This window comes from Rhagoletis pomonella, unplaced genomic scaffold (assembly GCF_013731165.1).
Source record: "Rhagoletis pomonella isolate Grant_MI unplaced genomic scaffold, Rhpom_1.0 Rhpom_scaffold_00005, whole genome shotgun sequence".
NCBI lineage: Eukaryota > Metazoa > Arthropoda > Insecta > Diptera > Tephritidae > Rhagoletis > Rhagoletis pomonella.
The window spans coordinates 81,436,536-81,450,220 of NW_023458559.1; the positions used below are offsets into that span (position 1 = coordinate 81,436,536).

The window sequence follows — 13,685 nt, forward strand, 5'->3', positions numbered from 1 at the left end:
TCTGAAGTAAATTCTGCTCACAATGCGCGCATACCTCTAACCTTCTGCAAACACAGAGTAAAGGCTGAACTCATCGAGGAGGTAAACACCAGGTGGGCTGCGGAAACCACCTGCCATACTACCAGGCAAATTTGGTCAAAGCTCTTACTCGGCTGGACCGCTCCTCCTCAGATTAGTAGTCGGGGTAATCACCGGACACTGCCCGATGGGCACACACGGTAAAAGGTTAGGATACCCCACCAACGATTTTTGGCGCAGCTGCATCAAACACTATCTCTGCCATTGTTCCGCCCTGGCCAACACGCGCAACCAACTCTTCAACAAGTACTTTCTGGATGATTTAGCCAACTTGAACTCGGCGAGCGTCGTCGACTTTTTGTTCTATATAAAACGCAAGGTAAGAAACAACCGGCAAACTCGAACCGCGCAAGCCAGCCAACAAAGGGAGATCTTAGCGGTCGACAACACTCCTCTCCTCCATCTCGAAGACACTTGAGGCCTTGCTTCTCCCGTACTTTACTACCACCTGACCCCAGCTAAGCATCATCATGGTTTTCGCAAAGTGTACACTGCCACCATGCCGCTTAACGCCATAAACCTTCATATAACTCGTGGCCTTAGCCATAACCGTACCTGTGAGAGAACAATTCCAGTGGCGTTGGACTTGTCAACGACAACCACTGTCATTCAACGCTACTAGAAGACATCGAGGATTCCTCTCTCTCAAAACCAAAGAGAATTAAGCAACTTGAGGGAGGTTTCCCTGATTTCATAGGCTGATGAGTGTTCGATATTGGCGTCCGGGAAGAAAGTCCTCTGCTTGAAAGTAAACGGCTACCTTTCCGAATTTTCTCGCTTGTCACAAACATGTTAGAGGTTACCTTTGATAGTCTGAACTCCTTCTCCGCGAACACAACTGCAATTGTCAATAAAGTGCAAAGTCATCGCTCACCGGCAGCACCTGGGGCGAAGGTAAAGAAACGTTATTGGCCACATACAAGACAGTGGGCCGGCCTGTTCTGCCTTAAGCTGTGGTTGTTTGGTCGCCGGAGGCTAGTTTGACGCAGTGAACGAAGCTGCAAACTTGTCAAAACGGAGAGCGCCGCACTGCGGACAGCGACAGGATGCCTTCTGATGTTGCTTGAGTGCCATATTCATAGCGAGGCACAACAAAATGGTCAACAAGCAGCAAGTTGGTCCAGACCTACATCGAACAACCTTTGGAAGACGTACCGACGAGTGATCAAGGGCATTCATAGAGAGTGGTCACTGGCTATTTACCGCAACTCTCGACCTATAAATGCCGTGATCGGACACCAATCTTCACCCGCTTCGACTGCCTAAACAGTTATTTATCCAGGGCTCTTCTTTCTCCACTTCCTCCTTATTCAGATTTCATTTCCTGGTTAGTATCTGGGCTCGAATCGTCACATAAGATATCGTACTACTCGTCACGTAAAAATAAATTTTTCGGATTATGACATACGTGAACGTACCCTTTGTCCCAGTCAGCTTATACCTACTGACTGACGTATCACGTAATTTTCTTTCTTATCGTTTTCAATCCGTGAACGGATGTTACGATTCAAGCCAAGTTTTCAGACATGATGCTCGAAGTTTGGGCTAGTGGGCCGCGTTGTGAAAAAAAAACCCAAACAAAAACATTGGAGAACTTTTTTCCCTGTTTGTTATTGTTATCAGCCTGCCCGTCGTAAAGTAAAATTAGTAAGTAATAAAAGTAAACAATTCCTTTAGTAAAATACTATTTTATTTATGTCATTAGAATATAATTGTTTCTTTGTTTTTTTTTTTTCTATTTTTTATAGTAGCACACATATTTTTAAACAGTTCTATCACACTCACTTAAAATTTTACAGTAAAAATCCTAATTTCACACTGCATGCTTAATAATGTAATAATAATAATACATAAGGCTCACAGATGTATGCACATAGTGTCTGCATCTACCTACTAACTACTTAAGCAAAACATAGCGAACTGCTTCACTGAGATAATAACTGTCTAGCCAAAAGAATTTCGAACAAATAAATAGCAGTAAATTCATGTAGAAGTATATTTCTGCTTTTTCACGTCGATCAAGGGCCCGAGTCGGCGCCGATAGCTACATGACGATAGGCCAACTGGTCAGCAGTACAGGCCCGTTCCTTCACTCTGCTCCACATGATACAAGCAATATTCTTTCTGTGATGGTGTTAGACCTAAAGTGTCGAGTTCCTCTTTGAACTGCTTGACGCCGCCCACACCAGCCAGATATCCATTCAATTTAGTAGCTATAAATGAGGTGCGCAGCAGGTTAGCATCGAGATTCAGCGTTTCCGCTAGATCCTTGTGACCCTGCAGACGGTACTTCTGATGATAGCTGATGGAAGAAATTAACATTTTAATGAGTGAACGAAGAACTTCTGAAAGGAAAAGCTCCGGGATACTCACTCTTCAGCCGGGTAGAATTTGCTTTTGGGCAAAATCTCTGTAATAATTTTCTCAGGTACACGCTTCTTTTGCTCTTCAACTATTGACTCCTCGGCGATCTTCTTCTGCTCATCATCATGGTACAAGATCAATGACATGTACTGGCGTTTGATTGGATTGGTAAGGCCGTATTCGTGATTGTTCCAGAAGAGGTCCAACAGTTGTTTGAACGAAATGGCATTGGGGTCGTAGTCAACTTCCAGGACTTCAGTGTGGTTACCACTATTTTGAGGTTTAGAGTCGTCATAAGTAAGTATTAGAGGCGAACAGCGGATGAGAGGGAAAGCGGAAAGCAAAAAGCGTTTGTTAAGAAAGTTAGAAGTCAGAAATAAAAGTGGGGAAGAAGTGAACATGATAAATAGATAATTAATAGTAAATGTGAAATATTGAATTTCAAACAAAAGAAACGGAAAGAAGTAAAGTTAAAAGGATGTTAAGTAGGATGTTGAGTCAGCAAACGTTTTTATGAATGTATGCAGTAAGTTAGTTAGTGTGTGTGATTTTGGTGAGGTTTTTTTTTTTAATAATCACAGTTTATTAAGAAAATAGAAAAAGATAGTATAGATATGTATGAGCGTATGAATTCGTACAACGAAAACAGGAGCAAGAAAGAAAAAAGAACAAAAAAACACAAAGTCAGTAAATTCAAGTTTTGAAAAACACGCTTACAGGCTACGGTACGTTGGTGAATCCTTGGAGCCGCCCTCATAGCCGACAGTGGTGCGCAAAATGCCCTTAGTACCACCGAACAGCGATTCAGCACCCCAGAAGCATCCCATGCCAAAGGTGGCTGTCTTAAAAGGAATATTTACGCTATGAACGGGTGTTATATTCAATTCCTTTTGTTCTGCGCGCACTGTGCTCTGGAATTTGAAAATAAAGACAGTATTTAATAAGTGTACAATTTTCCCTAGACTTCGTTTTTTTTTTTATTGAAGAATGTAGTTGGAGGAGGTAGTTGACTCCTCTTACATTTTTACTGTGTGACAAAAACCGCTTGAACTTTAGGTTTAAGCAAATTTGTGGGCGTTATCGTGTGTTGTACTTTATTTAATGAATACCCTATTATTCGTACTATTGTTATACTTGGTGCTACATCGTTTGCACAGGTCGCCTTCAGCGGCTTGAAGACATCATATTGACAGCTGGATTTGTCGCTTAATACAGACGGCGTATTCACTAGTACCATAAAGCAGCCAATGCACAGGAAGATTTGCGATTTGCAGGTAGCACAGTTCATTTTCCATGAAAAACTGGATACTTAATGCCTGTGCCTGTGTGGCACTAACTCCGCGTGCGTTCTTCCACAAGCGTTGGCAATAAAACTACTAAATTTATGAAACTTAAACTGGAGCGTTGTGGTTTTGACTCTTTGAATGCTGCTCATTGCGCTATCGTCTGAATATGGGGAAAAGAACGTAGGTCGCCGACTATGCATGAATTAGAGCACATACATATTGAGCTACATCTGTATTTAAGTATACATATATCGTTAGTATAGTATGGTAAGGGCGTATCTCACATCGTCGCTGAAGTGCAAAAACGGCACAACTAACTAAAAAATTGTATTGCATAAAACGAAGAGGGGACTTATAATTCGATGACATGCAACATTATCAATCAAGACGTGAATTTTGGATTTTTAGTTAGTTACGCCTTTTTGTATTTCAGCGACGATGTGAGTTACGCCCTTTCCACACTATACTAACGATATGTACATATGTATGTAGGTACGTCAATGTAGACGGCAATGACAACACACAGACCGGTTTTCTCCACAAATCTAACCAGCCGTCTTCAAATGCTTGAAAATCTCGCTTGCGTTCTGCTTTTCCTCTCGCAAGCGAGATAGAGTTTTGTTGACTGGGCAGGCATACTTTTTCATTTGTACAAAATAAGGTTCGAGCTTTGCAGGCTAAATTTGTATTTTCCACCAAAATAAACGATGTTGCTAATTGAAGAATTCTGCGAAATTAGAAAATGCCTGTCAAACAACAAAAATGATAGTTGAAAGCATGCGCGAGCTGCAAACCGCTCGGTATGCGAGAAAACATTTAGCGAGTAGCGAAACGAACGAAACTAATGACGAGCTCCCAAACTCGCCGACATGCCAGGCAACTTGGCTCATACCGTACTAGTTTTGGCCCTATTCTACTTCAAATGGCACTTAATTTTTTAATCAGTTATTTCAATACGTTTTTGTGAAATCTTTTGCGTGTAGCTGCGGTTCTTACCTTATGGCTAAATGGTAAGGATAAAAAGAATGGCACTTTTATTTTTCTATTTGGCACATATTGGCACTTTTTTAACCTCAATATGGCGCCTCATATCTTACGATAGTTGACGCTGCTTGCTAACTTTGTTTTTGCTTTCACATACAAATTTTTCGTTAACTGCCGTCCCTAAAATGGAGCGCTAAGCGTTGCGTTTTCCATTGTCAACGAGTGTCAGCGCGCGCTATCCCCAAATCAACGCGTCGTAATTTTTGACGTTTTCTCATTTTATCTCGTTTCCTCTTTCACTTTTTTGTGCTTTCTCTTTCTTTCCGTCTTCTGCATCCAACTTCAACACGTAAGGCCCTGTCAAAAACGAAAATTCCATTTGCTCGGCGCTAGCGCCGCGTTATTGTGGGATGCTCCATACAAATTGTACGTGCATGAGGATTTTTGACAGTTGTTTGGCGCTTGCCGTGCCAATTTAGGGACGGCAGTAAGCGAGCGGAACTCAAACAGATTGAGCAGAGAAACAGCACAGATACCATTTTGGTTTGCGTTGTCCCGAAAAAAAACCTCTGACTGAATCGCGCTTTCATTAATTAAATATTCACGGAGCTGGTAACCCTATATGCAGCCATACACCTGACAAAGTATTCAGAATACGGTTGGTTGTTGGTCATTCAAAGGCTAATGCAGCGTGTATATATATTACTAAATTAAGAGAGTGTCCACACAAATCAATGTTGCCAGATTCGCAGTTTTAACTGTAAATTACAGTTTTTAGACGAGCTTACAGTTGTTTAAATTACCACTTAGTAGTACAGTTTTTTCGGAACTTTCGATTCGAACGAATAAATTAAAATTTATCTTTCGTGTTTTTGTGTAAGTCAAGTTTTAAAATAAAAGGGACGATGGCGGAGCAGCGATTTAATATTTTAACAAATTGTTTCAGTTGTCCTATGCGTTCTCCTCGCCACAGGAAATGTGAAAAGAATATTTTCTCAAATCGATTTGAATGAAACAAAAATTAAACTAGATATTTCAGCACTCTCTGGAATTTTAAGTATGTACTAAAGATTTCTTTAAGAAAAATGCTTCAATAGGTACTATGTTAGAGGTATCGAATCAAATACTCAAAAAACTAACAAATCACTTTTCGAAAAATAATAAAAATGGATTTTAATAAAACAAAATGTGATTTAAATGTTCCATTTTATAAGGTCTATTTTTATTTAGGAGAAGCTCGGCCAAACACTAACATATGTGTAAGCGCCAATCTATTATTATTATTATTATTATTATTATTATTATTATTATTATTATTATTTTTATTTTTATTTAGATAAACGGTTGATGTTATTTAATTATAAAAGAATATTCTCAGATTGAAAAAAATGGTTAAAAAATATTTTTTAAAATCTCTTTTATTTTTAAGGCTATTTTTTTTCTGAAAATTTACAGTTTTGTGAAAAAACCTGGCTGCATTGACACAGATTTACGAAATAAATATGTATTTACGAGTATGCACACATATTGCAGCGACGATGCAAAAACACGTGCATCTGGCTGCAACCAGCCGAATGCACCAAACAAATCTGACCTTGACTAGCGATAAATGAGCGGGTGAAAGGTATGCTAGTTGATTGAATCGAGTGGAGAACTTGCACTAATATATTTGGCGCTGATTCATATCCAAAGCAGTTGGCAACATGCAAGTTGTGAAATTGCACTACATATAATTTGGATTACACAATCATAAATTGTGCACCAATCAATATTTTTTTATGCACAAGAGAAAAAATTATGACACTTATTAAGTATGAAATTTTCCACAATTGCATATCTTCCATTTTGGTTTTTTGTTTTCAGGCTTCTTCATTAAACTAAGGTAATGGACTGGTATTGACGCTTACAATATTTATAGTTGGACAAGCACAGCAGAATCTTCTGATTATTAAACGACTGCAGCGTATTAAAGTCATTTTGCGAGAGTGCGCACAATTTTGAAATTGGTTGTAATTGCAATTTTTATATCAAAATTAAATTAATATTAACAAAAATTTTACATTCTATCTGTTGCACACGAAATTTTCAAACTACTGAAAAAATATATTTTTTTGGATTCCTGTATTTTTTTTTGTTTTGCTGACTACCGACCTTGCGCACTTGTGGTCTTGCTTTCTTGCCACAGCTTTGACGTTGCATTTGGAATATTTTTGTAAAAGTTTATTGCACTAAGCACTGAACTCAGCAAAGGTTGTAGGTCGCCTGAACGTTGAATGGTGCAAGGCTGCAGCTTATAACGGCGCGTGTCGGCTAGTTATGGAAGTGCAAGTGGGCGGTGGCATGTTGGCCGAGGTGGCATAGGTTAAATTCATATTTCTAACGACTATTTACTTGTCACAGCCGCAAGTGTCAAACTGCTGTCAGCGACTTTGAGTGTGTGGACTATATTTATTTGATTTATGTCAAATTAGCTTAATTTATTTACAAAGAAAGGTGTATTTACGTATGTGTGTATGTACTTGTATACTGATTGCCTGTGCAATTTGGCTATTATTTGACATTACTTGACCCATTTGCGAATGTATTGCATGGACATATATATGCATTTATGATTAGATTTAGATTTTAAGTAATCATAGATATACATATGAATGTGATTAATTGTGTTAGTTGTGCAAAATCAAGTTTAAAAGGACATTAGCATGGAAATTATTATTGCTTTGCATAGTAGATATATTAAACTTGTTATTTTTTCTAATTGTAATTGATATGTTTTTTTTTTACTTTTAGAATTTCAGAATAATAATTTTTTGTTCATGAACATTAAATTAAATTGATAACAAAAAATTTTTTATTTAAATTTGTTATTTTTTTTTTAACTTGAAAAGTTAATTTTGAATTCTGAATGTAAACCCATTTGATAATGTATTCATAGTGTATCTTCGAAATCGTCGTTAGGCGAGTTTGGGATTTTAAATTTATGTAATATGTACATTTGTACCAAGCTTATGTGTATATACATTAGGGTGGTCCAAAAATGCATGAAAAAGTGAAGTGTGAATTTTAATGCTCTTGGATTGTTCTGTATGAAAGAAAAATATACCCGTGTTTTTTTTATTTCGAAATCAAAAAATATTTAGAGATCGCTCAAAGCGCTCAAAGTTTTCCATGTATTTTATATGGGAAAAAACAATTTTCGTGTAAATGGTATTGAATTCTCGAAAATCAATATTTTTCGAACGGAAAACTCTGTTTCTCTTCAGCAGACTTCCAATAATAACACCCATTAGTTTATTTTAAAGTTTTTTAGTACTAACGACTTTTATAGGTCCGCCATTGTTTTTTTTTTGGTTTTTTTTGGGGGACTTATAATAAAAAGTTAATATTAAAAAATTGTTAGAAAAAAGTATTACTAATGGCAGCCCCTTGCAGAGAAACAGAGTTTGCTGATCGAAAAATATTGATTTAGAACAATTCTATACCATTTCTACGATATATGTTTTTTCCCCATATAAAATACATGGAAAACTTTGAGCGCTTTGAGCGACCTCTAAATATTATAGATACAGAATAATCCTAGGGGTGGGCGCACTAAAATTCTGACTTTACTTTTTGAACCACCCTAATATACATAGATACATGTGTATGTATGTATGTTCATTTGTAAGCGTGAGGAATCATGTACTTAATTTGCAAATGAGCAGAGCCAAGCTAACAAAATTTGTTCCAAAGAATAATAAAATGCGAATTTAAATACATATTGGCAATTGGATTTTCCGGCTTTGTACGTTCGTTCATTTTTGTTCGTAAAATTACACTTAAGATGGCATTAAGCCGAAGCCCGTTCGTCTTCAAGCCAAATTTGACAAGGAATGACGGAAATCGTTCCACAATACATCAAAAACACTCACTTATAAAATCGTAATATTTAAACATTAAGAATTCACACAAAAGTGAATTAAAGAATTGATTTTTGGTAAATTATAATAACATGCGAAAAAAAAAAATTGGAAGTGGAACTCTACATAAATTCTTTTATTAAATTGCAATTGAAATTGTCATGATTATAAAAAAAATCGTTCGAATTCACAATAATTACAACAGATATAAAGCGTTAAAAATATTTGTTCACTTTCTAGCATTCCCATTTTTTTTACTTTGAAGACGAGTTCTTAAAAATTACATTACTGTAAGTAAAACCATTTAGGTTCCATGTTTCTTTCTTTTTAAAATTTAATTAAAAATATAAAAAAGACTTAAAAACTCAGAAAAGCATAAAACATCCATGCACTTTTACATCAGAAATTTTTTATTAAAAGGAAGATTCAAAAGCCTCTAAATCACAAAATTTGTGTGAAAAAAAAACAACTTACTACCTTCTCAAAAATCAAAACAATAATTACGCGCAGTACGCACTTTTTTCTTTCTGGCAGACACTTTATAGAAAACACTATTAAATTCTAAACCAATAACTTGTTTAATACGCAAGACAGAGAGACGATCCACTACGAATAGCTATTAAATTTTTGTCACACAGCAAACTTGAACAGCGAATAAATAAATTGTTTTTGATATTTTCTTAATAATAGTACTTACAATATCTTTCAAGTCAGGTAGAGCGTAGTCAGTAGTTGTGATTTCCAAAGCCATTTTATGTATATATGTATGTATTACAATAACTGTTTTGAATTTACACTAATTATTTAAATGAAAGTGAGCAATTTGTAAATTAATTTTGTTGAGGCGGAAAATTTTTTAAATTAATTTTTCTATGCACGCAGTGCTCCACTGAATTTTCGTTCACCAACTGTTCAAAATCATGTTTAACCGCGCTTTATTTATACCCATCAGCAACATGAGGTCTCTCAATTGTTTGTTGTTGTCGTACTTTATTTAGCGCTCATACTTTGCGAGTTTGCTTTATTTATCAATTAAAAGACATATACATACATAACAACAAAATATTTAGTATGCTTTAATTCTTGAGAATGAGATACGAGACGATGATCTGGGTGAGAATTACTGTGAGTACTACGGAAGCGCAGCTGGGTTATGCAAAAGACGCCAAATGTTAGCTGATTGTGTAGTTTTTGTGCATTTGTATGTGTACATATAAGAAAAATAGTGCGATAAGCACTTCACAGCTCAACTTTATTTTACGGTTTATTTATTAAAAATTTTATTTTAATTATGTATGTATGTTTAAAAATTAGACTGCATCACCAAAAAAAGTTGCGTTTTTCCGCCGGGACTACAAAATTTATTATATTTTAAGACGTCACCAAAATATTTCGGCCAGATATTAAGATTTAAGCGAGCTGGACCGATTTGAAAATACCTTCATAAATAAAAATAGTTTCTTAAAGAACTTTTTGAAAAAAGTCCCTTCAGATGACAAATTAGATTAAGCTTAAAAAATCTGCATAAAAATATTTGAAAATCTTTTCAACAGAATCGTAAGAATGAGATTTTTGATGCTGTTTTTTTACTTCTTTCAAAGATTGGTGTACGAAAAACTTGAATAACTGTTTCAAAAATGTTCTGATTTAGACATATGGGATCTCAGTAGAAAGATACTTTCACACTGTTTTTATTTCTGGCCAAAAAAACGTCATTCGTGTCCCATTTTGTTTTTTCGAATACCAACACATCTTAATTCAACTTTGAATGACGTTCGTTCATCCTACCTTTCTCTTCCATCCTTTGAATGAGTTTATTAGCAAAGAAATAAAAAGGGTGAGAAAATACCTTTCCAATGCCACCTCTCAAGTCAAAATCGGAAGAGTTTAGGTTCAGTTATTCAAGTTTTTCCTATACCAATCTTTGAAAAAAGTTAAAAAACAGCATCAAAAATCTCATCATTACGATTCCGTTAAAATCTTTTTTTTAATTTTTTTTATATATTTGTATGCAAATATTTTAAGCTTAAGCTGAAATAGGTTGTTCTTGAAAACTTTTCTGAGATAGGGTGTTTTCGAAATGGCTGCCGAGATAGGTCGATCGTCCACTCAGGTGTCGATTTGTAAGTGCCGGTTTACATGGTTGCAGCCGGTTGGTACGATTTATACAATTTTATTTTAATTATTGGCATGAACAGTTAGAATTGGAATGCTACACCAGAGATGGGCAAAGTGGCTCCCAGTCGTGGGGATTGGCACATTTAGGTGCTGGATGAGTTGTAAAATCAAGAGCCAGCATGAAGGGGGAAGAGCGTATTGAAATTTCTTGCACTCCGACTCTCATTACCAGGGATCGGATTTTTAGGACCTATGAACCTATAAAAAAGGCAAAATAAAATAACGAAATAGGTTGGAAAAGGCTAAATAAAATAGCGAAAAAGGCAGGAAAAGGCACTAGGTATTGCAAAAAAGGCAAAAAAAAAAAGCAAAACAAAATAGCGAAAAAGGCACTGGGTATTGCAAAAAAATCAAAATAAGGCACTAAAAAAATACAGAAAATACGAAGAACAATCAAAAAATACATTTATTTTAGAAATGTTTATATTACAAGTAAAAAAAGAAAAACTATGAACTGAAATGTATAAATGTAAATGTGCCTGGATGTAGCACCATATTTGTTGTGTACTTTTAATGAAAAAAGTAAGAAAGGCAAAAAATTAAAATTTTCACATTCGTATTTTTCGGGTTTTTATGACAAAAAATTGTTAATTTTTCTGTTAATTATATTGAAAGTGATATTTTCGCTAATTTGTTAACCGTCGTACAATATTTAGCTTAACATTTTGTATGTAAAATAACGGTAAAAATGGTTTTAGGAATGCTATTTACATATATATTTTTTACCAGTTTAAAAACAATTCGGTGTAGTTAGAAATCCTCTAAAACCATTTTAATCATTATTCTACACAAAAAGTGTTCTTTACTATATTATATTACGACGGTTAACATGTCTTGTTAATCCCCTATAAGAATAAATGAATTTAAGATTTTTTAATTTTTTTAATAAATATTAGAAAATCGCTGCCGCGTAAATTTTAGCGGGGTACCAGTCTCGATTTTACCAGAATATTCGTTGCGTCTTTAAAGTCTCTATTTACACAGCGCAACAAAAAGTGGGGAAAAAATTATCGCTGGGGTCTTATAGTATTTTTCTGAAAGGTAGCCGCTATGGTACGGAAAAAAAGAAAACTACATCGTCAGCATACAAACCATGATATCGATTTTTGTAAGTTTAGTTGTCTCTTAGACTGAACTTATTCTTTTTATCCAGCTTATTAACTGCATGATGAAATGTCCAAAAATGTAAATTTAGAATTAATTCTCTATAATATTAAATGTAAAATCTGCATGAGCGATATGTTCATTGCAGAAATGTCAATAAAAACGCATAAAGTACAGATTTAAATGATGTGATAATCTTCCTCATAATCTATATACTTTTTCTAAAAGGTATTCTTCTGTTACCAAACGATGTCCCCTTTAATATTCTATCAAATTTAATGAACGATACATATCTCATTTTGAAGGGGAGCAGCTTCCGTACATGCGAAAAATAATCCCGTTGTTCAGATTTATTTATTTATTAAAAAAAGGGTTTAAAAGTTGAAAGCGCCATGCCTTCCATAATACTCCTTTCCTTCAAATTGAATGATTGAAACACCATTTTGAAGGACAACTTCGCTGGTTGAGGCAAAAGATAAAAACTTTTTAATAGGGTTGCCATTCGCCTAAAATTTTAGTGACTTAAATATATATCGAGTAAAATATTGCAACGTATTCAGAGAATGCAAGGCATTTAAATGCACTCTTAACCAGAATTAATAATTTTGAATAGGGTTGCCAAATATTTAAAATTTTAAATCTCTATATATATGTATACAACAAAATTGGTTATGTAATACCGATCATAGCCATAGAATGAATTGTCCTATGTGAGCTGTAATTTTCGTTTCGTTTGTCTCAGCCCAAGGAAAATTTAAAAAATTTTCCGAATAGAAAATTACGGATAAATTGATTTTCCATAGATTTTGTACATGCAATTTTTTTTATTTCTTTAATTTTGATCGTAATATTACCATTGAAATAGTTGTCCAGGTATAAAATTGTATCTATGCCAAGGCGAATTAATATAAGGTGATAGCAGGAGCACAAAAACAAAAATTTACATGTATTTTGTTTTTGCTTTGGCGGCATAAACTGTCAAAAGCTGTAAGAGTGTGTGTAGAAACACATACACGAAATCAGTTGAGCTAGTAACACCACCTTATATTAATTCGCCTTGATCTATGCTAAACAATTATTTAGGTTAGAGTGCGTTGTAATTTTGATTAAAAATACAGCCTGATTATGAGTTTTATTTTCCTCGAATTGGTTCACTTATCACTTTTCGTTTCCGTGTATTCACTACGGGCGGATGAAAAAATTTCGCGCGAAACTCACGATAGATAAGGTTGACAGGCCCTTGACGAGCGCACTCCCGTCGTGAAAAAATCTTCCGCCACGAATTCAAAAGAAATACTATCAGCAATTCCGACGCATTCGTAGTTAGCCTCTGGTTTTTGTTCGTTTTATGTTTTAGTTCAATAATTCTAAATCAAAATAAAATAACTCGAAATCAGTGATACCATTATCACGAATTTCGAATTTGCGGTAGAATTAACATACAAATTCTTAGAAAACTTTAACTGCCTTATAAATCGAAAGTTGGTTGGTTGGAAAGGGTCGATTTATAAAGTTTTTTTAAAGCTATTTTATTTGTATGAATAACGTATATCGATGGTCCTCTGCAATAACGACACAATTCAAAATTCAAAAAATAAAATCGCTTACATCTGTTTAGTGGCGCATGACTCTAATCCTTGACTAATCCATGTGTAATCTTTAGTAAGGATTAGGCAGAGATTAAACACGAATTTGCGACATGAGCCACTTAACAGTAGTAAGAATTTTGAATTGCGTCGTTATTGTAGAGGACAATTTTTTTTCTAAAGAGAGTTAAGATTATTAATGACAG

At 35.0% G+C, this 13,685-nt stretch overlaps 4 protein-coding genes across 8 annotated transcripts in view; 1 reads left to right on the forward strand and 3 right to left on the reverse strand.

The window, feature by feature from the left end:
* Window positions 1-13,685, reverse strand: part of LOC118739670 — a 339,105-nt gene that overhangs the window by 182,881 nt on the left and 142,539 nt on the right. The window lies entirely within an intron of this gene.
* Window positions 1-13,685, forward strand: part of LOC118739680 (short transmembrane mitochondrial protein 1-like) — a 397,003-nt gene that overhangs the window by 153,466 nt on the left and 229,852 nt on the right. The window lies entirely within an intron of this gene.
* LOC118739672 (ER membrane protein complex subunit 4-like) overlaps window positions 1-13,685 on the reverse strand; it is a 394,927-nt gene that overhangs the window by 150,893 nt on the left and 230,349 nt on the right. The gene's annotated exons all lie outside the window — the stretch shown is intronic.
* On the reverse strand, window positions 1,817-9,544 carry LOC118739665 (peptide methionine sulfoxide reductase-like). 4 transcript variants are annotated; one of them, XM_036471126.1, is made up of 4 exons: window positions 9,309-9,544; window positions 3,172-3,353; window positions 2,452-2,712; window positions 1,817-2,380 (listed from the first exon to the last, which is right to left on the reverse strand). In XM_036471126.1, the coding sequence occupies exons 1-4, from the start codon at window positions 9,360-9,362 to the stop codon at window positions 2,146-2,148; spliced, it is 732 nt and encodes a 243-aa protein (XP_036327019.1). In that variant the 5' UTR covers window positions 9,363-9,544; the 3' UTR covers window positions 1,817-2,145. The 4 variants fall into 4 exon arrangements, with proteins under 4 accessions (XP_036327019.1, XP_036327018.1, XP_036327017.1 ...); XM_036471125.1 differs by having other exon boundaries at window positions 3,160-3,353; XM_036471124.1 differs by lacking the exon at window positions 9,309-9,544 and adding an exon at window positions 3,566-3,806.

Excerpts from the sequence above, each read along its gene's own strand:
- LOC118739665 (XM_036471122.1), bottom strand. The coding sequence starts at position 3,730 with ATGAACTGTGCTACCTGCAAATCGCAAATCTTCCTGTGCATTGGCTGC. Across the intron at positions 3,354-3,565 it reads TAGCACCAAGTATAACAATA|AGCACAGTGCGCGCAGAACA; the intron begins GTACGAATAATA and ends TTCAAATTCCAG. Across the intron at positions 2,713-3,159 it reads TCACCAACGTACCGTAGCCT|TGGTAACCACACTGAAGTCC; the intron begins GTAAGCGTGTTT and ends ACCTCAAAATAG.